The 24,440-nt window shown below is 47.7% G+C and overlaps 1 protein-coding gene across 1 annotated transcript in view; it reads left to right on the forward strand.

The window, feature by feature from the left end:
• Nucleotides 1-1,636: 1,636 nt before the first annotated feature.
• Nucleotides 1,637-24,440, forward strand: part of TGM3 (transglutaminase 3) — a 36,505-nt gene continuing 13,701 nt past the window's right edge. Inside the window, exons 1-7 of the mRNA XM_017645761.3 lie at nucleotides 1,637-1,745; nucleotides 11,870-12,043; nucleotides 12,387-12,629; nucleotides 13,228-13,346; nucleotides 14,840-14,968; nucleotides 17,569-17,746; nucleotides 17,853-17,988. Of these exons, the coding sequence (XP_017501250.3) occupies nucleotides 1,739-1,745; nucleotides 11,870-12,043; nucleotides 12,387-12,629; nucleotides 13,228-13,346; nucleotides 14,840-14,968; nucleotides 17,569-17,746; nucleotides 17,853-17,988 (986 nt within the window). The 5' untranslated portion in view covers nucleotides 1,637-1,738. The remainder of the gene's footprint in view (nucleotides 1,746-11,869; nucleotides 12,044-12,386; nucleotides 12,630-13,227; nucleotides 13,347-14,839; nucleotides 14,969-17,568; nucleotides 17,747-17,852; nucleotides 17,989-24,440) is intronic.

Raw genomic sequence — 24,440 nt, forward strand, 5'->3', positions numbered from 1 at the left:
GGCTGAGGTCCCGCACCAGCGGGACAGGGACTGAGCCAACAGGCAGGCCCCGGAGGCACTTACATATGGGTGTGACTCTCCTGGTTGCATAGACTTGGGTTAGCCTGTTTCTCCCCCTGTAGATGGCACTAATAATAGTACCCATGTCATAAGATTGCTATGAAGATGAAAAAATTAATATAGGTGATGTGTTTTTACCTGCCCAGAGTGAGCACTCAATTGGTGGCAGTTCTTATTTCCATCTTTATTGTGGCTGACTGATTCACTTATTCAGAAATTCTTGTGTTCCTGCCGTGTTCAAGCCCTATGCTGAGTTCTGAGGTGATGTGAATAATATGCAGTGTGTACCTTCAAAGAGCTCAGTCTAGGGATGGGGGCAAACAGATCATTCCAGTGCACTGAGAGGCACGTGGTAACAGAGGTCCTAAATGCACAAAGTGCTGTGGGAGCCCAGAGGACAGAGAGAGGACTTTGATTCCTCTTCCCCAGGCCCCTGCCCACCAGCCTCACCCTTCTCAGGACCCAGCCTTCCCACCGTCTCCCTAAGGACCCCATCTTGTCATCATGGTGCTAGGTCTTCATTCCCACTCCATCTCTGGGCAAAGCCTTGAGAAATTTCTGCTCTGTCATGAATCCTTGAAGCATTTAAAAAAAAATTCCTTTGTCAAATACAGGAAACCTTGGTACTTGCAAATATTCATAATAGAATCTTTCGACAAATACATCCTCTTAAAACAAGTAAGCAAACACAAAGGTAGAATGTCAGCATATCCCCCACCCACTCTGTTCCCTTTTCTTAACCAGTGTAGAACCTGAGCCCAGAAGGGACCATGACTTACCCCCAACTCTTAGACAGAGCATGTGGCAGAACCAGGGTGAAAGCATGTCACCACTACACATTCACTGACTGCCCCCATTGCATCATGAGAGAGAACAGCAGCCCCCCACCCCAATCTGGAATCAAACTGACATTCGATTCCAGTTCATGTCTGGATTTAATCCATCATAGTCCACATAAATGCCTTTCCACTTGCCCTACCTCATTTGGTTATTCCCACCACTTGGTGAGTTGAGATGGGTGGGCATGATCAGCCCTAGTCACAAATGAGGCTTCCAAGGCTTCGAGGTTCAGTGATGATCCGGGGCCCTGCCAGCGATTGGAAACTAGCCCTTCCAACTCTAAGTCAAATGTGCTTTCTGCCATATGGCCACCCTGAGCAAGCAGGCTGTGATGAGCATCTCATACCCTTTGTGCAAGTGGAACACACCAGCACCGTGTATAGTGAGAGAAGGCTGAGCAATCTTCAGCTTCTGGTTCCACAGAGACATTTCTTTGACCCACCACCCCCACCAAGAGGACTACTCAGCACCAGCCCCGGACAAGATACTTCGAGATAATCATGACATCATTTTCTGAACCCTCCGGTCCAGGAAGTTGTTCATCTTTGAAAAAAAATCCTAAAAGCGAATTCTTTGCATCTCTCTATTATCTCTGCTCTTCTCCCTGAGCTGGTCTTGCACAAGCAGTATGACCTTCCATTGGGTGACAAGTATGTCGTAAGTGAAACGTTTACAGGCACTGCAGGATTGATCTGGTGCCTCGCCCACTTCATTACAATTCTAATTGGGGTGTGTAGGAGAGGCTTCTATAAATGGTCAGGCAATCCCTGGCCTGTCTCCCGACACGGTCCGTGCCCTTCCCAGACGAGACCAGAGAAGAGGCAAAGGAAGGTGAAACATGAGTGGTGAGTGCCTGGCATGTTCCCTACAGGTCCTTTGTAGGAGACCCAGCTCTTCCTGGGCCAGCCTGGGAGGCCAGAGTGTCCAGCTCAGGACAGCTTCCTTGGGACCTCTGAAGGCTGGATCTTAGTATCTTAGGGTTCTATTCAGAGGTGACTCTTTCTCGGGGGCTGCCCGGTCTCTCTAACATGCTTCCAGGGGGAGAATATGTTTAGAATGTAGTCCTAAGTAGTGGGCAGGGTATGCAATGCAGCCGGAGGTCACATTCCTTAGAGAGATGGAGAAGCCTTGCCTTTTCAGACCAGCTGGTACCTGCTTCCTTGTTTCTCAATGCAAGTTTACTAGGCTGCCAGTAACCTAGGTGAAGAGAAGCACACATCCAGGGCTAGCGACGGCGTGTATGTTTATTTAGGAGAAATCATTAGTGGTGCTGGAATGCTCCCAGGTAAACTATACATCCGGAAGCACCAGCAGGCACTTTGAAAGTGACCTGCTGAGCTGAAACCTCCCAGTAGCAGGAGCAGGTGTTCAATAAGACGGTCCCCCAAGCAGCACCAGGACAGGGGGGTGAAAAGAGTGACAAGAAGCACTCATTCTTTAGCTCCGCACTCACTGTGGGGGATTCGGGCTCCTCTTAGTGCCCCTGCCAGGAAGCATGCTAATTATTGCCTACCCTCACCTCTCAGCCTGGTGGGTTGACAGCGACGCCAAATCCAAACAAGGCATGAGTCAAACCTGTAAAATATTGTGAATCATGGTTAGGACCACAGGAAGTATTTGCCAGAGAAACTGCTGAGCATGATGATGCAAAAGGCGAATGCTGGCTACTTCAGAAACCCCCAAGACCAGGATAGGGTGGCTGCAGAAATGGAGCCCTCCCCTGTCCCCCATTTCCTCCTGTGAACATGCAGCATTGCTGGTTGGCTAAGAAAAGGAGCTTGGAATCCTGTAGACTTTAGCAAGAGGGGATGTCAGCTGTCCCCTGGGCCATCTCCCTCCCTCCAAAAGGAGGAAGAGGCCCAGGAAGGGGTAGAGACTTAACAAAGGTCCCACAGAAAGTTAGTAGCAGAGTCCAGACTAAGTCCCAGCAATGCCCTTCCCACTGTGTCCTGCTACCAGAGCTGAGCTCACAGACAAGTGAGTGTGACGTCGGCAACACGGGAACGCAATACTGGAAACTGCTTTCCCATTTGAACTCTGTGACCTACAGCTGATGTGTTCCCTGCCACCACTAAGCCTCAGGGTCCACTCTGAGAGGTGAAGGACTTGAAATAGATGGACTTTCAGGCTCCTTCCAGCCCTTGCCATGAGAGGAAACCAGGGAGAAAGGGAGATGCTCACACAGACACACACACATGCACTAGGGTTTGCCGGGGAGGTGGGGGCGCCTGTACATGTACTCTGCTGGCCCTCCAGGGGGCCGTGAATAGCCTGCTTGCTGTGAGCCCTGCGTGACATCTTGAAGGGCCCAATATGCCAGTGTCTGTGTCTCCTGGAGCCATCGAGCTCTTAGAGCTCAACACCTAAATCACACCAGAGTGTGGGCAATGGCTGGCTAGGAGGAAGTCAATTTTTAAAACAGCAGGGGAAAGACAGTGAGTGCCTTTGCTCCCTTCAACCTGTCACACATGCATTTCCTACCCCAGCAACTAGTCCCTCGGTCCGCCAGTGCTCTGTAAAAGTTTCCTGAATGAGTGAATTCACTTACTGGACATCTACAGAAAGGAGCCACGGAAGGTGCCATGGGGGCATGGAGCTAAATGAGCTTTGATTCTTGCCCTTGGTGAGCACACAGCCCACATCACAAATCCAAACCAAGGGCCATGGGGCCAAGAGGACAAGAAAACTAATCTTGGCTGGTGTTTGGGACAGGGGAGACCCTGGGATAGATGGCATTTGGTCATGGACGAGGAGTTAGGCCTCGTCAGGAGTCATTTTGTTGGGTGAGGAGTGTTCTGGGCAGAGGAGATGGGAAAACAAATGTGGCTGGGTCAGCAGCAGGTGTGACCCAGGGGACTATCAGGGGCACAGGTGTGCTGGTTTGAGATGACTCTGTCCAGTTCCTAATTTAAAGCTCTTGTTGGAATCCCCGCCTCCTGGTGGAGAGGCCCATGGGTTGTGTGTGGGGAGGACGGTGGTGTTCTGAACAAAACGGTGTGGCGTGCTTTGCCTGCCGCCCGCTGAGGCCAAAGCCCCCAAGCGGCCAGGAGTGCCTGCTGTGAACAGAGATGTGGGCCCACTGCGGAGGGGAAGCCTTGTTCCACATCCCCAAAGCCACTCAGTGGCCCTGGGTCAGAGGCCCTGTCTCAGGGCAGACACTGGCGGAGGCCAGAACCTCTGTCCCGGGACCCACTCTGTCCCACTGGGGCACTGAGCCCTGGCCATGGCTTCAGGGACTTACCTTGCCTGGCCCCATTCCCCAATCTACAGAGGTCTATGCCATCTGGGATGTGCGTCTACCGCCAAACCTTTCTCCTTAGAGCTGGGAAATAACCAGTGGTTATTTCTGCTATGGAAGCAATCCGGAATCCCGCCTGGGTTCCTGCCTCCTTCTCCTCCGTAAATCTTCTAGGAGAATCCTGGGTTCTCCTCCCACTGGGCGATGGCTTCGTGTTTCAGTCATCTGGACCAGAGCAACACCCAGGCTCTCTCTGAAAGCAGCGGCCCCTGTGGGCTCACACTCTGGGCTCCAGCCACCCCTGGTGTGCGATGAGGCGGACCTGCCTCTTCTCTGCCCCAGCCCCGCCCACGTCCGCCCCGCCCGCCCGGGGCAGCGCTGCCCCCTGCTCCTCCCACGGACCTGCCAGCCGCCGCATCCCCCTGGAAGGAGGGCTGCCCAGGCTTCAACTCTCCGTTACCCAGAGTATATACAGAGGCAGAATAGCCAGAGGCTTACGAGGACACAGAGATGCCCTCCGATCGCGTCTCGGCTCCGTCCCCGCTGAGTGAGACAGGTCACGTGACCTGTGTGCCGCGGCTTCCTCATCTCTAAAACGGGCTTATTGCAGATCCACCTCTTAGGTGCTCAGTCCACGTAACTTATCATTACTTGGGAACTTTTTTCATGAGTCTGTTTTCTCCTTGCCTTGGGGTCTGAAGAAAAGCCCTGTGAGGTGAATCCATTTTCTAATCAAGGGCGATTCCCAGGGGAAACCCTGCCACTGAAATCCTTGCTGCCCCCTCACTAGCCCCGCTCACACGTTTCGGAGTCCCTAGTCCCCGTGTCTGGGTGCTGCTCTTGGTCACACAGCTTAGTTCTGCCTCCACCCTGCCGGGCTGTGCGCCACACCTGGGCCCTCTGCCTCCTCCCCAGGGCCCACATGCCGGCCTGGGTGTGGACTGGAGGCGGGAAGTTCTTCTCCCTGTCGCTTAGGAGTGGAGGGAATGCGGCCCAGGTTCTCCCGTAGGGATGGGGGTATTTCTTCCGAGGGGTTCTGCATTCCCCACTCCTAGCCTTATTCTCCTCCTGTGGGAAAACGGGAGCAGTGATCTCCCCTTGCCTCCTCCTCGTTCGGCTGTGTGGCTCAGGTGAGACAATTCATGTGAAAGACTTGGTAAGTGTGAAATGACCTATAGGTCTAAGGTAACGATTCCCAGTCCTGACTGCACATTAGAACCACCAGGAGAGTTAAAATAAAAAATAAACTATTGTCTCCAACCCAGAGATTCTAATCTAATTGGTCTAGGGTGGAGCTGAGGCCAATACAACACTCTCTAGGTGATTTCATGAACAGCAAGGCTGGAGAACCACTGGTCTAAGATAGTCTGACCTCCCTTTGCAAGCGACAGGAGCTGAGGAGTGTGTCTTCCTTCCCTTCCTCTCCCCGACCATGTAATGTTGAGGCAGGGAGTAGGCTGTGGGTGGGCAGCTTCCTGGCACCATGCCCTAGTCCTTGCCACCAACACCACCACGGTTAGCAGGCTGGCAGTTGGAGTCACATGTGATCAGGCAAAACTGGCTTCTAGTCCAGGCTTCGGTCCAGGCTCTGTGATATTTGGCAAGTGACGTCACCTAACTGGACTTTCAAATCCCTCATCTGTGAAATGAGAATAACAAATCAGGGTTTCTGTAACTACTAAAGGACATAGTGCAGGTAAAATGCTTAGCACAGTGCCTGGCACGTCTTAGGTCCTCAACGGCAGCCCATAGAAAAATCCCCCACCCTCCTCTATCCCGTACTGCTGGTGCCATTGTGTGTGGGATCCCAGGGCATTTGTCCCCCTCTGCTTCTGGGGGCCCAGATGCTGGTGATGGATACATGTTAGATCCAATAATAACCCCACAAGGGAGGGTGTTCATGTCTTAGTGTTTCTTCTACAGATGGGAAAGTACAGTCCAGGGCATTGCCCCAGGGCTCTCAGCCTTTCAGACCACATGTCCAGTGCTCATTCCACCCCATCCCAGGAAGCCTCATCAGGCCCTTGCTCAGCTGCCAACAGGACCCCCCATCTTCCCCACCACATAAGTGCCAAAAACTGTACGCCACTCCTGCAGCACAAGGATTGAGAATGTCTGAATGTAGGGGAAAGATAAAGGGAAATGGCACAGGCTAGAGAGGGAAAGCTCAGAGGAAGGCACCTGGGTTCCCAGAGCCAGTGCAGGCCAGGCTAGGAGCTGGAGCGGTCCCAGGTGCCCAGAAGGGAGTGGTGGGGAGAGAGGGTGGTGTTAGGAATGACTCACAGTCCCTTGGTGACCAGGATCTAAGACCTAGTTTCTGGGCCAAGCTCTGCTTCTACACTATTCTGTAACTTCAGCATATGGCTTCCTCTTTCTGGGCCCATTTTCTTACCTATAATATGGAATATTGGATTATATCACTGTTTTCCAAGCTGCCAGTTGTCACCCATTAGCAGATTGTGAAATCAGTGTAGTGGATTGTGACCAGCAATTCTTAAAAAATGAAATAGAAAATATCAGTGCCTTATACCCAGTAAGAGTTAGTACTGTTTTGTGAAACTTAATGTCAGTTATAGACCCATGTAACTTGTAAACACTGTGTAAAGTGCATTTCTTCATGTGGTATCTAACAAAAAGCCTTGAAGACATTCAGCTAGCTGATTTTCAGCATATCTAGAAATCTGTAAGACAAAACTATGCTTTTGTCTAGAGAAGGGACACAGGGAGTAGGCTCTGGACAGGTGAGGGGGGGGGTGCCCAGCCACTGGAGTGTCAGTGATGTAATTCTGGGCTACCTGCCAGCCCCTGGATTGGGTGGTTCTCCCAGGAACAAGAGGTGAAAACCCCAGTCACATACCCAGTAACCAGGTTACACTCACCAGTCTGCTGCAGGTGATTTGATTACAAAGTCAGGCTGGAAAGGATTGACACAGCGGCCTCATGACCTCCCATTCACAGTCTGGAGTCTGCTCTGTGCTTCTCATGTTACCTCTGCCAGTGGTGGACCACAGAATAAGTGGTTGGGGGGTCACACTCCAGGTAAACATGATCAGGTTTGGCTGTGAATGACAATGAACCCCCAAATAACAATGGCTTAGAGACATAAACAAGACTAAAGTGTGCTTGCTCCTTAAATAACAGATCTGGATGTAAGCAGTTCTGGGCAGCTAAGGAACAGGGCAATCCCCAGGGGCCCAGAGTCTGTGCAGGCACCCTCTCTGCCATCCTCAGGGTACAGCCCTACATGGCTAAGATGGCTACTAGAGCTCTGTGCACAGCATGCCCACACTCCAGGCATCAGGATGGAAGAAGAGGGAGGTAAGTAAGCTAAAGGCATTTGCCCTTTTTAAAAAGAGATTTCCTCAAAAGACTTGAAAACAGATGTTCAAACAAATACTTGCAAATGAACATTCACAGCAGCGCTATTCACAAGAGCTAAAAGGTAGAAATGGTCCAAATGTCTGTCAACTGGTAAATGAATAAACAAAATATGGTATGGCCATACAATGGAATACCATACAGCCATAGAAAATAACCCTATAAGGAAAGAAGTACTGATAGATGCCACCACATGGATGAACCTTAAAAACATTATACCAAGTGAGAAAAACCAGTGAATTCACACATTTCTCTGAATCCTTTCATACGAAATGTCCAGAATAGGCAAATCCTTGGGAACAGAAAGTAGATTAGTGGTTGCCAGGAATTAAGGGTGAATGACAAGTGACTGCTTACAGGTAGGGAGGGGGTTTCTCTGGGGATGATGAAAAAGTTCCAAAACTAGATAATGGTGTTGGCTGCACTGCATTATAAATGAACTAAATGCCACTGAACTATACACTTTAAAATGGTTAAAATGGTGAAGTATACTTTCTGGAAATTCTACCTCAATTCAAAAAGAGAGAGAGAGAGGTTTCCTGGCAGTCAATACAGACACCTTCTACCGAAAAATCCTTGGCAGAATTCATTTACGTGACCTGCTCCACTCCCCTAGGCAGGGGAGGCTGGGACATGCAGTGCCCATTAACATGGGGGTTTAATTGCCATTAAAGAATGAGTGAGTGAACATTGGGAAAGACCTTTAGCAGTCTCTGTCACATTAGGATTTGCTGGTGGCACTGATATTCTCAGGAAAAAAAACTGGAGAAATTGCCCCTTAACTGACACTGGAGTCAAGCTATAATGCAGGGAGATGGCACAGAATTGGGAGATGACTAGAATGAGAGCCCAGAGCTGTCCCAGTGTGAGCAAGTCACCTTCCAGGCCTCCATGTCCTCACAGCTCCAGAATAAGGGTGGGAAGCATGTGATCTGTCTCCTCTGTTCCTTTCCCTCTGACTTACATTGATGAGTCAATTGTAGGAGCGATGCTGCTCTCTTCACCCAGGCTGTTGCTGAGAACCCCGCCCTAAGGCTCATACACACCCCTGCAGTTGCACACGCAAGGAGCATCTGAGACGGCTGTGTGCTGCCCCCAGCTCTGACCTTTGCCATCCAGGACACAGTCTGGCAGAGGGGGCTGTGGTCGCTGCTACATCAGGAGATGGGGGCCATGGAAAGGAATCCAGATAACTCACACACAGGACCACCAGATCCTTGATTTGGGGACTAGACAGAGCCAATCCTAGAGTTCAGAGGCAGGACGAAGACTGTGGGTAGCAGCCAGTGGAAGGAGAAAGTTTTCAGATACCACACTGAAGGCGTTATGAGCATGCCCTCAACCTGGCAGCCCCGCCCAGGGAAGCAGAGGCGGGTCACTCCCCTTTCACTCACCTCCCAGGTAGGATGCCCTTTTGGAGCATACCTTTTCCTTCCAGGTGCTCACTCTCATCTCTTTGTCAGAATAGAAATGGCCAGTAAGGAGAACAATGCATAGGGAGGGCCCCTCATCACCTGGGTACCTTTTGGATTGAAGGTCCTGCACGGGTCCCCCTTCCAGGTGGAGAACCAGGAACCACAGCAACAGGAGAATGCCAGTAGGACCCAGGCTCAGAATCCTGGCCCTGCCAATTGCCAGGTGTATGGCCTCGAAGGAGACATTTATCTCTCTGAGCGTCCATTTGTAGTTTCTGCAAGGATCTCATCAGTGATACATGTAAAGCACTCTGTATGCTGTTAAAAGCAGTTGACATATGGTAGACTGCTGACAAACAAGAATCCTTCCTCACCCTCCAGCTCAGGGAAGCCTTGCATATCCCACAAGCACCCCAATGAGGAGCAAGCTTCCTATGTGCCATGGTACATGCATGGTGCCAGGAAATGCAGAGATGACCACTGCAGTCACCCAGGGCCTCAGCAACTGGGGCATTCGAAGTGCCCCTCATGTCCTTCAGAGTCTCTGCAGCCAAGGCACCCTGGAGCTCAGCTTTTCTTTGTCCTTTTCCCTACAAACAACTCACTGGTCTCCAGGATGAAAGGGAGAAGCCTCTACTATCAACACACCTACAACAAATAATGCATAACCCTTAGCAGAGCAAAGAAGGATGTGGGTCTGTTGGAAAGGAGGCAGGTGCCAGCTGCAGATATGCAGCATCTGCCACACCTCTCCCTTTACCCCTATGCTTGGCAGAGGGCTGTCTGGGGACATACTTTCTGTTCTCAAAGAGCTCATGGTCTAGAATAGTGAGCTTCACTTGGGGGAGAAGAGAATGCATCCTTTTGGATTGGAAGGGGGATAAAGAATCACTAGAGAGACTTCTGTGATCTGAAACCACATGTTCCTTACAGCTCTTCTGTTTTCTAAAGCAAGACAGAGTAAAGCTCTACGAAATCTCACCTGGCAGGGATGCACAGAAGGTACTGAGCAAGGTTGGTAGGAGGCACGGATTTTAAAAAGTGAGACTATTGCCCTAGAAAGCTAACATCTAGCAAGTTAGCTCTATACAGGCCATGTAGAACTTGCCCTTTGCCAGAGAGTACCTAGGTTCTGGGCTGTCCCTATTCGATATTTATATACAGGACCATTCACCTTTCCTCCTTCCCTATGTCCCTCCTTACCTTCCTTTGCCCTTCTCTTTATTCAATAGATACTTGTTGATTGCGCAAATGGTTTAGATTTCCTGAATTTGTGCAGAAACGAATTTTTTCTGTCATTAACTATTTGTTGGATGAATGAATGAGCAGATGTGAATGAATGAATCTTTAGTACCCTGAGCTAGTAAAGGGTCATTTCCTGAATCCCCCTCTCCAGTGGCAGTCTTTGGCTAACCACCCCAGAGAGTCTGCATTTCCCGTGAGAGAGTATCTGTGATGAGCATGTGCCCATCTGCAAAACTGCTTGGGTGGCAGCCCTAGCCGGGAGCCAGCCCTGGAGCCACACTCTCTCCCACCTCACCTTCTCCTCTGCGCAGAGCTTCTGTGTTAGCCAAATAGTTCATCTGCTCTCTGGTGTCTTGGGCCTCTCCTCCCATCATCTGCGAGGCAGGCTGCTTGACCTGCACCTGACAAAAATACTCTCTTCCTTCAAGGCCCAGCATTTTCAATGAAGCTTTTTCTGATCCCTACAATTGAAACCAATTATTTCCTGCCTGCCTCTCCTAGATACCCTGTATAGGTAGATTGGATTTACCCATTCCTTCATCCATTCTCCTGGTGCTTGTCCTACCCACTGCTGAAGCTCTCTGAGGGTTAAAACTGCTTCTCATACACTTGCATACCTGCCAACATTGTGCCTAACACGGTGTCCCACAAATAATAGGAATTCTATATATGTTAATAGAATGAATGCCCCATCTTCACCTTTCCTTATGGACTAAATTTTGAACTGTAGTTACATGGTCATTGCATGATGTTAGTTTTTTGTTTGTTCATCTAATTACCTAATTGTTCTAATACAGTCAAGCCAGGTGCTAGGTATCTGAGTAATTATATAGAACAAGAAGGCAGACACATATAAAAAATAGTTATACCTGGTGCTGGGACGTCCCCATCAGAGCTTTGGCCTCATCATAAATACCAGTTTGGTTTGCAGAGGAATGAGAGATGGAACATCTCAAACAAAGCTCAAAGGAATAAAATTTCTTAAAAGGTTTATAGAAGCTGAACTCCCCAGACTTCACACTGACTCTCATAAACCCTTCTCAGTTCACCCTCACAGTTACATGAGAAAAAAGGCAAGAGGATGGAATTGGGGTGTTTGTCCTCAAGGTCCTATCCAAAAATCCAATGGGCCTTTGACCTGCTCTTGTGTACTCCTATATCCTAGTTGGCCTATAAATGCTTCTCAGAGACATGCTATCCTCTCCAGCATCAGGGGCCTAAGCCAGCGATGCCGAGGTTTGCACATACAGAGATAGTAAAGAATGCAAAAGTAATCATTTGCTGGATACTGGAGAGGTGAAAGGCAGTTGATGTCTGGGCAGATGCAAAGGGGAAAGCAAGCCCAGTCCAGGTGGTGGGCTTGAGAGAGGTAGCCCCCCACCTGCTCTAGGTGAGCTGAGCACACAGCCTGTTCCTGGAGGGCCAAGTGACAGTTGGCCAAGTGAAGGAGGAAGATGTTCTCAGCAGCATGAATAGAGTGTGCAGAGGTCCAGCTGCCTGGAAGGCCGGGGTGGGAATAGGTTGTGAAGGACTTGCTTTGCTGGGCCAAGGTCTTTGAATTTATCGTGATCCTTTCTATGAGCTTCTTTCCTCCCTGATGAGCCCCACCCAGCTCTGTCCCTCTGGTAACTTCCCCCTTTTCTCCCTGCCACGGTTCCTTGCAGAACCTCAGGTCATCTTGTCTGTCTCACAGCTTTAGAACCCAAGGATATCAACTGGCAGACAACCTCCAACCGGCAGGCACATCACACGGACAAGTTCTACAGCCAGGAGCTCATCGTGCGGAGAAACCAACCCTTCAGTTTCTTATTGTTCTTGAACCGAAGTCTTGGCGATGGAGAACGTGTGGGGTTCATAGTCTCCACAGGTACCTGCCTACCAGCCCCCAAAACACACCTGAGTAGCCCTTGGGACAATGCATCCAGGGGGTTGTGGTTGGTGACACTGGGGTGGTCACTGGGCTCTGGGCTCTAGCCCAGCTCTGCCATTGACTTAGTGTGACCTTGGGCAAATTTCCACCTCTCTCTGATCCTGTGTCCAAATCAAGATGGATTTGACCTCCATGTTCTCTCCAGTTGCTTCCAGCCCTGTAGTGTGGTGCTTCATTAGATGTCGTCCCCCAAAGGCCCCTTCGGTGCTACTGGAGTCTGACCTCTCCCCACAGTCTGGCCAGCACCTCTTGGTTTCCATTGTCCTGTCTGCTTTCACAGGGCCGAACCCCTCAGAGTCAGCCAGGACAAAGGCTGTGTTTCCACTCTCCAGTGGGACGAGTGCTGGCGGCTGGAGCGCACAGCTCCTGGACAGCAAAGACAACATTCTGACCGTCTCCGTCCTCAGTCCTGCCAGTGCCCCCATAGGATGGTACACGCTGAACATCCAGATCTCCTCTGGGGGCAAAGACGTCATTCTGAAACTTGGGAAATTCATACTGCTCTTCAACCCCTGGTCACAAGGTAGGTACCTAACCACCCTCACTCCCAGCCACCCACCTAGCAACGCCCATGGAAAGGAGTTAGGGGAATGATTTTCATTAGGCTCAGGTTTGATTAGGAAACATGGGGGATATGGACAAAGCATCGAAGCAAGATGAGAGAAGCCCTGGGTTGGACTCCCAGTTCTGCACTTAATCAGCTATGTGAGTCTAGGCAGATACTCTAAGTTTCTGAGCCTCAATTTCCTCACCATTAAATGGATATCCTGCCCTTTCCTTTGGGACTATTGCAGGGATCTCATGAGCTTTTACAAACTGCCTAGTACGGTGTAATTGTACAGGACAATGACCACAGTATGAAGATAGCTTCCTGCCTGAAGGAGCAAGTATTTCATTCCTGGGGTCTCATTTCCAGACTTTCAGGTCATTTTAGCTTCTCTTTCAAGCTCAGAGTTCCCGCAACATGAACTGGAAGCATTATAGCCTCAGGCTTCATTCCTCAGTGGAGGTTGGGGAAAGCTGCAGGCATGGCTTGCTCCAGCCTCCAGGCCAGTACTCCCAAGTGAGAGGATGACTGTGTAGGATTCCAGTCCCTGATACCTGATTTTTATGTCAAACAGAGGATAGTGTCTTTATGAGTAACCATGCTGAGAGAGAGGAGTACGTTCAGGAAGATGCTGGCATCATCTATGTGGGAAGCTCAAATCGAATTGGTGTGGTTGGCTGGAACTTTGGACAGGTAAAAGGGACATCAGGAGGTTGGCAGTAATGTTCCTGTTACCCAAGAACCTCAGCACTGGTCCCACAGAGAAGTGGAAGTTCCCAGATATGTCCATTTGCCTGCCCTTCTATTTATGCACTCATTCAGAATGAATGAATCTATTGGCCAACTACTGTGTGCCACACTAAGGACACAGGAGATGGATAAGACAGATGTCCTAGTGACTGTGAAGGGGTATGTGGGGGGGACTTGGTGAAGGGGGGAGCCTAGTAAACATAATGTTCTTCATGTAATTGTAGATTAATGATACCAAAATAAAAAAATTAAATAAGTAAAATAAAAAAATAAAATTAAATAAAATGGGGGAAAAAAAAAGACAGATGTCCTGTCTTTGAGGACATCAAGATCTAGTGGGAAAAACAGTCATATAACTAAATTGATGCAATGCAGTATTAAGGTACCATGGTACCAAAGGAGGGTAAGGCCCAGTAGAGACACCTGGGACACTAACATAGCTTCTGTTGTTCACTCCATGTACGGATGTGATGGAACTTCCTTGGTGGGAACATTTGGCCTTTTGAAGCCATAGCCTCTCGGTCCCTCATCCTCTGACCCCCATCTGAGTCCACAGAGTTCCCAGGTGTACTGAGCCTAGAAAACATACAGGGAGTCCCCACCTTTTCTTTTTTCCAGCAGACAAAGGAAAGCATTAGAATGAGGTCCCCTGGGGGAGGGTGCGGCCATCTGCCTCATCCTCTAGTCAACCAGAGCAAGTCTACTATATATTTTATATATTGGGTGTCTTGTCACATTATACTGAGAGGAAAAAAAAAGTTGGGGGAAGGTTGGGGGGAGGTAAGGGCTAGAGCATACGTAGGGCTGGAAGGGAGCTGTTTTTCATGGCATGGTCTGGGAGAGCATCTCTTAGGATGGGATCTTTGATCAGACTACTGAAGGAGGCAAGGGAGTCACACAGCTACCCTGGGGAAAAGCATTGCAGGCAGGAGGGACAGTACATGCAAAGACCCTAAGGCAAGAGAAAGCCTGGCCGTCTCCATGTAAGAAGCTATGGCGAAAAATAAATCTCATCTTGTGAAAATGTTTTCAAATACCGCCATTTAACGAGATATTTTATCTTTATGATTAGTCTCCAGATCATAGAGCTAGATGGAAACTTTGAGATGGGCTTGGCCTGATCCCTTGTTATACAAATGAAGAAATCAAGGCCTAGACAGGTTAAGGGATTTACTCCCAAGTTCACGTCAGTGAGTGAGCCCTGTTCCCTTTCAGGGCCCAGCACAGGGCCTCCTGTACTGTGGGGGCATTGGATGAGTTTGCTGGGTTAAAGGGGGGGTGGTGGCTGTTCCTCGGAAGCTCTTGCTTCTGGAGGCCCTGCAGTGAAAGGACCTGGGAAGTGCCCACGGCTCCCGCCAGTGCAGCTCCCATGCCCTTCATTAGTCAGCACTACCTGTCATTTCTTCCATCGCAACATCTGGTCTCATTTTGTACAGTTTGAAGAAGACATTCTGAGCATTTGCCTCACAGTCCTGGATAAAAGTCTGAATTTCCGCCGTGACCCTGCAACTGATGTGGCCCGCAGAGGTGACCCCAAATACGTTGGCCGGGTGCTGAGTGCAATGGTGAGTAATAGAACAACCATGATAACTTGTTACCACATATCAAAACCACCCGTGGGGTTGGTACACATGCTCTTTCCATGTCATCTTGCTGAAGCCTCAGAGAACGCAGTTGGGGGATGTTAACCTCACCTTGTACATGGGGAGCATAAGGCTCCTCTAAAACAAAGGACTTGCCCGAGACATGCAGTGAGGAAGTGGCAGAGACAGAGGTGGACCCAGGTCTGCCTGGTTCCAAAGCCCTTCCCACTGCACCCAAGGCCCTTCTGAGATGACAAGGGAACTTGCCCTTTTGGTGCCCACCAGGGCCAGGAGGGGCAGAGCTGAGACTGCTCCATCACTGGGCCTTCTGGGGAAGGGTGCAAGCTCCTGAGAGAGCTTGAAGTGGTAACCTCCCTGGCTTTGCTCCATCCCCTCCATAGCAGACAAACTGGGAGGGGCCAACCCCCTCATTATCTTACTGGAGACACCGAAGCCCAGGATGCTGAAGTGACTTGCTTACAACACATGGCCTGTGAGTCAGACTAGAACAAGGCCCCAAACTGCCTGCCCAGGGCCCCTTTCACTCACCCAGTCCCTCCATGTGAGAGACATGCCACACACACACACACACACACACACACACACACACAAGCTGGATCCTGGAGGAATCTATCTCTCTGTACTCAGTGTGAAGAGAACCCCTCCATCAGAAGTGTCCAAACATGAGATCAACTTGCTCAAAAGTTACAAATTAAAAAAATACAAATTAGAGAATTAGAGAATTATTGAACTTAAATTCTCTGAAGCTAAATAATTACCCAGAAGAGGCAACATTTCATTGTTGTTAATGAACTAGGCATTTCTCAGTTTCTTTACTTTTGAGTTGGATATCCAAGCTAAGGAGTTCATTGTGTGGTTAGAAACTTGAACAATCTTCTGACTGCATGAGAAATACCTGGGGGTAATCAGAGCGGGCTTCCCGGAAGTACAGAGTCTGATGGAGACCTGCAGGAAGAGAAGGAGAGGCCCAGGGGGTGGGAAGGCACTGAAGAGAGGGGAGAGAGCAGAGCAGCCAGAAGATCAGAAAGGAAGTGGGCCTGGGCTGAACCCTGAAAACCAAGTGGCCTGGGATTACTGCTGAGGCCTCGGTTAAGGGAAGCTGGCGTTTAGCATGCCTCATGGAGCAGAGCCTCCTCGGCCCAGGAGAGGCTGGGTGAGGTTGACTCACTCCCACCTCAGGACAAGCCACTTTAGCTCAGCACCAATTTCCTCAGCTGCACCTCCCTGCTGCTCTCCAGCCCTTGGTGGGGCTGGGCCATAAGCTAATTATGGCCTGTGCAGGGCTTTGAAACACTCAGCTTTCAGCCAGATATGACCTTGCTGATTACCACCCTGGTGTCTGGAGTGCCTATGACTCAGGAGACGGCGATGGGCTGCACCATCTTCCATCCTGGAGGAGGCCCCAACTTGTCTGATCCTGAGACGACAGTGCAGGCCTTCCACGCAGCGTAGAAGGCTGGGTCAGCCTGTTCGGGCAAGGATCCTTCCTTTTCCAGACTGTCCATTCACACAGGCCTTGCCACCTCCACAAAGAGAGGGCACAGGGCTCACAGGCTGGGAGAGCCCTGGGAGATCCTGGCCCAGGCTCTCATTATACAATTGGCATAATTGCTGGTCCAAGTCTCTTAAACTCTGAAAACTTGGCTGCTGGAAGCCACCTGAGAGGTCACATGTTTGTTACCTTCCCTGGATTGGAATGTGAAGAACTAAGGCCCAGAGAGGTGAATTGACCTACCGACAGTCACCGAGCTGACAAGCAGCAAAGCAGGGCTGGTAACCCGATTTCTCCATTACCTTAGTGTTATTGAAAGGTTCAGACGTTCACAAAAGTAGAGTGAAAAATAAAATGTGGCCATCACCAGCTTCAGCAATTACCAGCTCCAGGCCAGTCTTGTTTCTGACCCCCTCCTCCACAGATTATCTGATCAATCTCAGCAACATTACATCATCTATCCATAAATATTTCAATTTGTGTTTCTAAAAGACAGTGGAACTCAGGTCTCTTGATTCCCCACCCAGTGCTCTTTTCACACAGCACTGCGGTTGTTACTTACACAAGAATCATGCCTTAAGTTGAATGAATGAATGAATGAGTGAATAAATGGATGGAAGGCCACCATTATTCTTTCTTAGAAGAAGTTAGTTGCTAGAGTTCTAAAAGGATCATTTTAGAAGAGCAATAAAAGAAAAGAGAATTTCAAGCCATGGGCCCCCCAAGTCAGACATGAGTGACAGCTGGGGGTCGTGGCAAGAAATGGTCTGCAGACTGGTTTTCTGACCCTGCCTTGCCATTGACAAGCCATGGAGCTCAGCAGCCTGAGCCTGCTGCACAGGGTTGAGGGTGAGGGGCAACAAAACATGGCCCACTAGGCAACGCATTTTAACTTCATATACTGCTTATGCCCCTCGGGGGCCATTATTACTATTATTCCCAAATCAGCTAGAAAGATACAGAAAAGGCACTCAGCAGCTCCCTGGCTTTCTTCCTCATCAGCCCACCGTTATCCCCTGAACTCTGCCTGTAACTCTGTGCTGATCCATTTGGGGGTTTTCCTGCCCAGGTCAATAGCAACGATGACAGTGGGGTGCTCGCTGGGAACTGGAGTGGCAACTACACTGGTGGCCAGGACCCAAGGAGCTGGAATGGCAGCGTGGAGATCCTCAAGGAGTGGAAACGCACTGGCTTCAGGCCAGTCCAGTATGGCCAGTGCTGGGTCTTTGCTGGGACCCTCAACACAGGTACGCTGGGTGGGACGTGCCTTTGAGGGGTCGGTGGGCAGCTGCAGGGTACCTGAGCTCCCATCCCCACTGCAGCCCGAGTCCTCACCTGCCCCTTGACTTGCAGCACTGCGGTCACTGGGGATTCCTTCTCGGGTAATCACCAACTTCAACTCAGCACATGACACGGACCGAAACCTCAATGTGGACGTATACTATGACGCCGATGGAACACCTATGCAGAGGGGCAGTGATAGCGTATGGTGAGTATCTGACCCTTCCTGAGCACCCAGTCTGGGCAGCTTCTTGCTCTTGCCGGCCCCTGGACCCAGCTCCAAACAGGAATTGGGAGGCAAGTAAAGTGGTTGAGAACAGAAACGCTGATGATGCTGATTACACAACTAGCAAGAGCCAAAGTCACTCTTCTCAGGGGTCTGCAGAGTCTGATGGTCTGCTTTACCTCCCCATTGGATGACATCTGCTACCCATGAAAGTTATGGCTCATGGGCCCCATGAAACTGCCCTGAATTTATAGGGGCCTTAGAACCTGCACTACTTTAGAAGATATATACTTAAGCTATTGATTTCCCAGTAATAAATATGAGTTTATTTCATTTTGGGCAAACTATATGACTTATGGGCTTTCTTAAAGAAAAGCAACACATTTTCTCTTATGCATATATGCTTTTTATGCACTTTGGTTGATAGAATAAAAAGTTTATTCTAGATTCCATCTGAAAATAATAAGCTTTATATGTAATTTGGCATATATATCTCTAACCTTAAATATGCCATGTGCTATGTATGTACCTATATATGTATATACATGTATCTATGCATACATATATATGTGTAATATATAATAGATGCCCACTGGAAGTATGTTATATAAAACTTATAGACATATATCTATAACTTCATATAGCTGTATGTATGCATAAAATAGATAATATTACAGCTATTTAAAGTTATATCACATACCAAGTTATTACCAGATGGCAACTGAAAATAATTATCTATATCTGTATGCACACATAGATATCTATGTGTCTATATACATAATGTACTACACACACGTCAATAATCGGTTGTTTTAATCCATTTCAAAGGATACATACACATACACACACACACACATAATCACTCATGTGCACACATGATAGCTAGATAACCTGACAGCAGATGGCATCTTATTTCCAGATGTTTAAGTTTGAGATAGTCTATACAAAATATTCTTTATTTGTGATTCCCAGAATTAGTGGGTCCAACTTTTCTGAAATATGTCTAGTGTAACTAATGAAAATAAAAGTTAATGGGAAAAGCTGTTAGATAAACAATGAGCCACCAATGGAACTGAATGATGTAAGCATACCCTACCCTCTGAAGGAGAGTGAGGCTTACATAATTCACCCAAGGTCACATGGATCCAGGATTTAATGAAGGAGAGAAAGCTTATTTTAGGATGTTCTTTCTTTGTCTGCACATATACACCTTTCTTTGTAATGACGCTGCTATTTCACCAAGGATTTGTTTCCTGGCTTCTCATAAATCAGTGTCTTTTCTTCTTCCTGGTATGTTCTTTGGTTGGGCCCCAAATCCTATTGCAGCCTGTTCTGATCATTGGGGCAATGCCACTCCTGGCCTTGGTCTGCTTCACAAAGGAGATGATTGGTCCAAAAAATGACTGCTTCAGGGGGTCGGTCCCTTTCGGCATAACCCTCCCATGATCGTCCTGCACGCTAGAACCTGCGGAGAGACCAGAAACCCTAAGACTCCAGTCCCTCCACTGGAAGCACTTCTGGTGCCGTCTGGGAACAGGGAGTCGGGGCACCATCAGTGGAGGCTACTTAGCGACACGGGACGGTGTGTGGTGATTCAGACAGTAAGCACTGTGGGAACTCAGGGAAGGAGTTGTCAAGGACGGCTTCCTGGGAACAGGAAGGTGGGGCTTTTAAGCTGAATTTGGAAGTAAAACCCAGATCTCTTGGTTAATGGTTCACGCTACCACCCTACATTAGCTTCATAAGTCATCCCTAACATAATCATCTTGGGACAAGTATGGGCCCATGGGGACATTCCAGGGTGTCACCACTTCATTTGAGGGGCCTCCTTGAAGGGTGTCAGGGCCCAGAGCTCTGATTTCTGCTGTGAGTCTCAGCATCCCTCTGCCTCCCTCCCCCACCAGCCTTTCCTGAGCCCTCCTCAGAAAGCAGAGAGAGCGGATGGCCCCTCCCCGGCCTCCACTCCCTTCCGGCTGTGGGTGGGGAACCTGCACTGGCAGCTCTGAGGGCAGGGAGTCCCAGGCCTTAGCTCCAGCTCCTCCACCATATTGAGCTAGGACTTCTGTGAGGCAGCTCATTTTTCTGGTCCCAAATAATTCCATCAGTGAAATAAAGGGTTGGCCTACAACTAGAGTTAAATCTCTTACCAGCATCAATTTTTTGATTCTCTGCATCTTCAGCTCACCCCACTCTCGTTTGAGAGCTACCCCTCCCTTCTACGTAGATCCCACCCAGAAGGGAGCCAAACCGTGAGTCATTTTTTGCCTGGAGAGAATGTACTAGCCTATTATTATTAGGGTCATTTGGGTTTAGACAGAAAACCTTCAGTCTGAGTCTTCGCATATTGCAAATGTTGAAAGCTTTTAGAATCTTGTCCAGATTTGCCTTAAGTAATAGAATGTAAGGATCAAGTGCAGTTCAGCATCTAAAAGTGCTTAATATTAACGGCAACTAATAATTTGTTGAGCAACTGTTGTATGCCAGGTACTTTTCTAAGTGCTTAGGCTTATTCTTCAGGGAAGAAGATGTACGTAGGCACTATTATGATTGTGGAGGAAACTGAGAGACAGAGTCATTTACCCAAGGGCACATCACTAGGAAATGGTGGAACTGGGATTTGAATCCAGGCAGCCTTGTAAACTACAAAGCACAGGGCAGATGCCACAGAATGTTATTACTCCTGGCTGATCCTACCTTGAGAAATCTAACACCTCTTACCTTGAGATTTCCCTGGGTAGGTTGGGTGACGCCCAACACGCTCAGATGGAGAAGCTGGGGTCTTTGGGTCACACCTGGGCAGGAAATGCTGCTTCTCTGTGGGAGCACACGCTCTCAGGAGAAGTAACTTCAGCCCAAAGTCAAGCTGTGAATTAGGGGTGGAACACAGGTCCCTGCAACGGGACTCTCCCAAGTCAAAGAACATTAGGGCTGGAAGGATCTTAGAGGAGGAAGGGCTTTTTTCATAAATGAGGAAACAAAGCCCAGAGAAAAGGAATGTTAAACAGCATTCTAAGTATGTGCATGACTTTACATAAGTTATTAAACTTTTCTGTAGCTAGATCAGGGACTTCAGCAATTTCTCCCAGATCTTCCTTTAAGTCACATTCACTCCATCCAGTGGGATATATTTTCTTCCAAGCCATTCTGCTCGTGCTGCTGGTTTGGCTCAAGAGGCACGAGGCTCTGGAGTGTGCACTTCTTGTGAGTCAGGACGTCTGCAGGAGTTTGGGACCCTCCTTTCATATGTTTCCCTTCTGGGCCTCTGGAAAGGAGGGCCTGCTCAGTCCCTGGGCAGCACCAAATGATTTAAAGCAGTTTGGCCAAGGTTATCTTTATCTTGACATTTCCATCTTGTTTTCTTTATTCATTTGACTTGATTCCTGTATTTCTAGAGTCACAGATCTGAGTCTACTTATAAAATCTATAGAGCCCCGAGGTGGAAGGCACTTGGGGATTCCCCGCTCTGAGATTGGGGAGGTGCAGTCAGCCAGTATTGGGGAAGAGCTGTCGGCACCCACACCTCAGCACAAGCCCCTGGCCCCTAACTCAATCTCTCCTTGGCCACCAGCCTCCACGGATACTTAGCCGGTCTCCCAAGTACCCAGAGCACCTTGCTCAGACTGGCAGCAAGGAAAACAAGCTCCAAGGGTGACCCCAGAATAATTCAATTTAGCACACGTGGCCAAGCATGTACCATGTGCCAGACCCTGCCCTGCACACTGGGCACCAAGAGGAGTGAGATACAGGGACCCCACTAGAGGAGGCGCAGCTGCCTGAGAAGATTACCCACTGTGGAGTAGTCAAATGAACGAATTTTGTGCCAGATTCAGAGATAGTGCAGAGATGTGCCTAACATTCCCTAGGCATGTCAGGAAAATATTTTTTTGGAGGAGATGGTATCATAACTGCATTTGGAAGGACAAACAGGTGTTTATTAGAGCAAAGGGTAGGGGTTGGGATCACTTTCTAGACAGGGCCTCCTGACCCTGTGAATTCAAAGGTCAGCATAACTCAATTGCTTCCTGTAGGTCAGTGGTTCATAACTTCAACAATGACGTTAGAATTGACTCCCATAGAGAGAGATAAGAGACACCAGATTCTGCATCGTTGAATAAATGCCTGAGGTAGTTCTAATACCTACAACTGGTCCTTTTCCTGAGCTCCTGCCCCTGAAACCCCTCAAGACAGGAACAGAGCCCTAGGTTGGGGGGTGGGAGAGAATGTGGCACACAACCAGAAACAAACCAGAGTTTCCATGACGATGCCTTTGAGCATCTGAAAGGCACATACATGCAAAATAAGTGTGAGTAAAGTGCTGGCTTCTGAATGAGGGAGGAACCAGGATTTACCACTTGTTATCTGCTCCATCTTAAATCTTGCAAATAAGTATAAAAACACAACCACTTACCAAATTTTTTTTTTAACCAATCCCCCTTTCTCTTTGGGTTCTCCCCCAGGAACAAAGTGAGTGTGAAATCTGAGTTCTTACCGATTTCTTATCCCTTTCTCGCCTTGCCCAGGATCATCTCCCCACACGCCTCCTTCTTTCCCCTGAGTGAATCCTGACGCATTCAAAAAGATATTCTGTGCGTTTCTACACATCATTTTTATGATGATTTTTTTCACAATGATAGGAAATTCCAGAAAACATAAATAAGTGAAAATTATCTGTAATCCTATTTCACTCACATATTTCCAATGTTTGGTAGTTTTCTATCCAATCTTTTCTCTATTGATTATTGTTTACAGATTTGGGGTTATACATTTTGAAAGGGAGAACTTAAGGTAAATATATCTACTTTTCTCCACACCTGGAAACCAACCACTTCACAAACCGTTTTCAATAGTGGGCTTTTTCGATGAAGCATTATATTCTGGGCATTTTCCTATTGTCATTGAAAAATCCTCATAAGTAAGATTTTAAATGCCTTGTTTTCCATTATATGGTTGAATATTATTTCTTTCCCTACTATTATGATTTCCTAATCCCTCAGTTTCCTATCTGCTTCTGTTGTTTCCCTATTATAAATAGCACAGGATGAGCACTCTTACATGTAAATCTTGAGCACACCTGTGATTAGTCCCATAAGAAAGTCCTAGAAATGATATGTCTTGGGTTGAAGGGAATGGACATTTTAAAGGCTTGTGACATCTATTGCTGTTGCCTTCCAGAAAGACTTTAACAACCTGTGTTTCATTTTAGTAGTGAATAAGAGTATTCTTTCTCCTCACTCATAATATTGGTTAGCATTATTAATTATCTGTTTGTTCACCTCTTATGGATTTATCCCTTTCTGCCTTGTTTTGAAACTATATTTCCCCTATATTTCCTGAAAGACAAAGCAGGGTCACAATGCACCTGGTAAGTACTTAAGAAACTCCTGATAGTTGCAAAGTGTAAAGCACTCCCCAGGCACACATATCCTATCTGGTCCCCACAGGAAGCCTCTTAGAGCATGCAAAATAAAAGTGCCATCTTGATTATTAAATAATAAAAAATATATAAAGGAGAGTCATTACTATTATAACTACCCAAAGAAAACACCCAAGGCATCTTAAGATGGATCCTTCCAGACATTTCAGTCTCTTACAGTCACACACCTTGATGTATGTACATTGAGTTCTGATTACCCAAATGGGATCAAGCTAAAAAATTTTTTTAAATAGTCTATGTTATAATTTTTGTATATATTTCTATGTTAATTAATAAAAATTTAGGGAGACAGTATAGTTTGTAAGTTAAAAGCATGGACCCTGCCACCCATCTCCCTGGGTTCGAATCCCACTTTACCTATTTTACTTGTTGTGAGACCTTGAACAAGTCACTGAACTTCTCTGTACCCCAGTTGCCAGAATTGCCAAATGGGGGAAATAATTATGCCTATCTTATAAGAGTGTTGTAAAGATTAAATAAGTTATGTAAGGCAGTTAAAACACACTACTCTCTATGTTGACACTGTACTGTTATTATTATGTAATACACATTTTTAAAATATTTATTTTGTAATTATAAAATTATAGAGGTAATGAGTAATTCTTATAGAAAATGAAAACAATTAGAGAAATAAATGGTGTAACACTTAATTCAGTGTACACCAAAATCTGTCCATATACACAATTATATACATCAAACTGTGACCAAAATTGTGATTACCTAAGATAATAGAATTATTGGGGAAGTTCTCTGATTTCTTTATGTATAATTTTCTAAATCCAAGTAGGTCCATCATATTTATATGCATTATTATGCCTATAAGTCTACAAACTATTTTGTAATTTGCTTTTCTTACTTGAGGACATATTTTGAACATCTTCTCATGAAATGCTGGATTGATTTTGCTGTTCTTTTGGACAGCTGCATAATACTCTGTTGCATGGCTGTGCCACAATTTATCCAATTCCTTTACTGATGAATTTTTCCTCCATTATTTTTG

This window comes from Manis javanica, chromosome 5 (genome assembly GCF_040802235.1).
Source record: "Manis javanica isolate MJ-LG chromosome 5, MJ_LKY, whole genome shotgun sequence".
Lineage (NCBI taxonomy): Eukaryota > Metazoa > Chordata > Mammalia > Pholidota > Manidae > Manis > Manis javanica.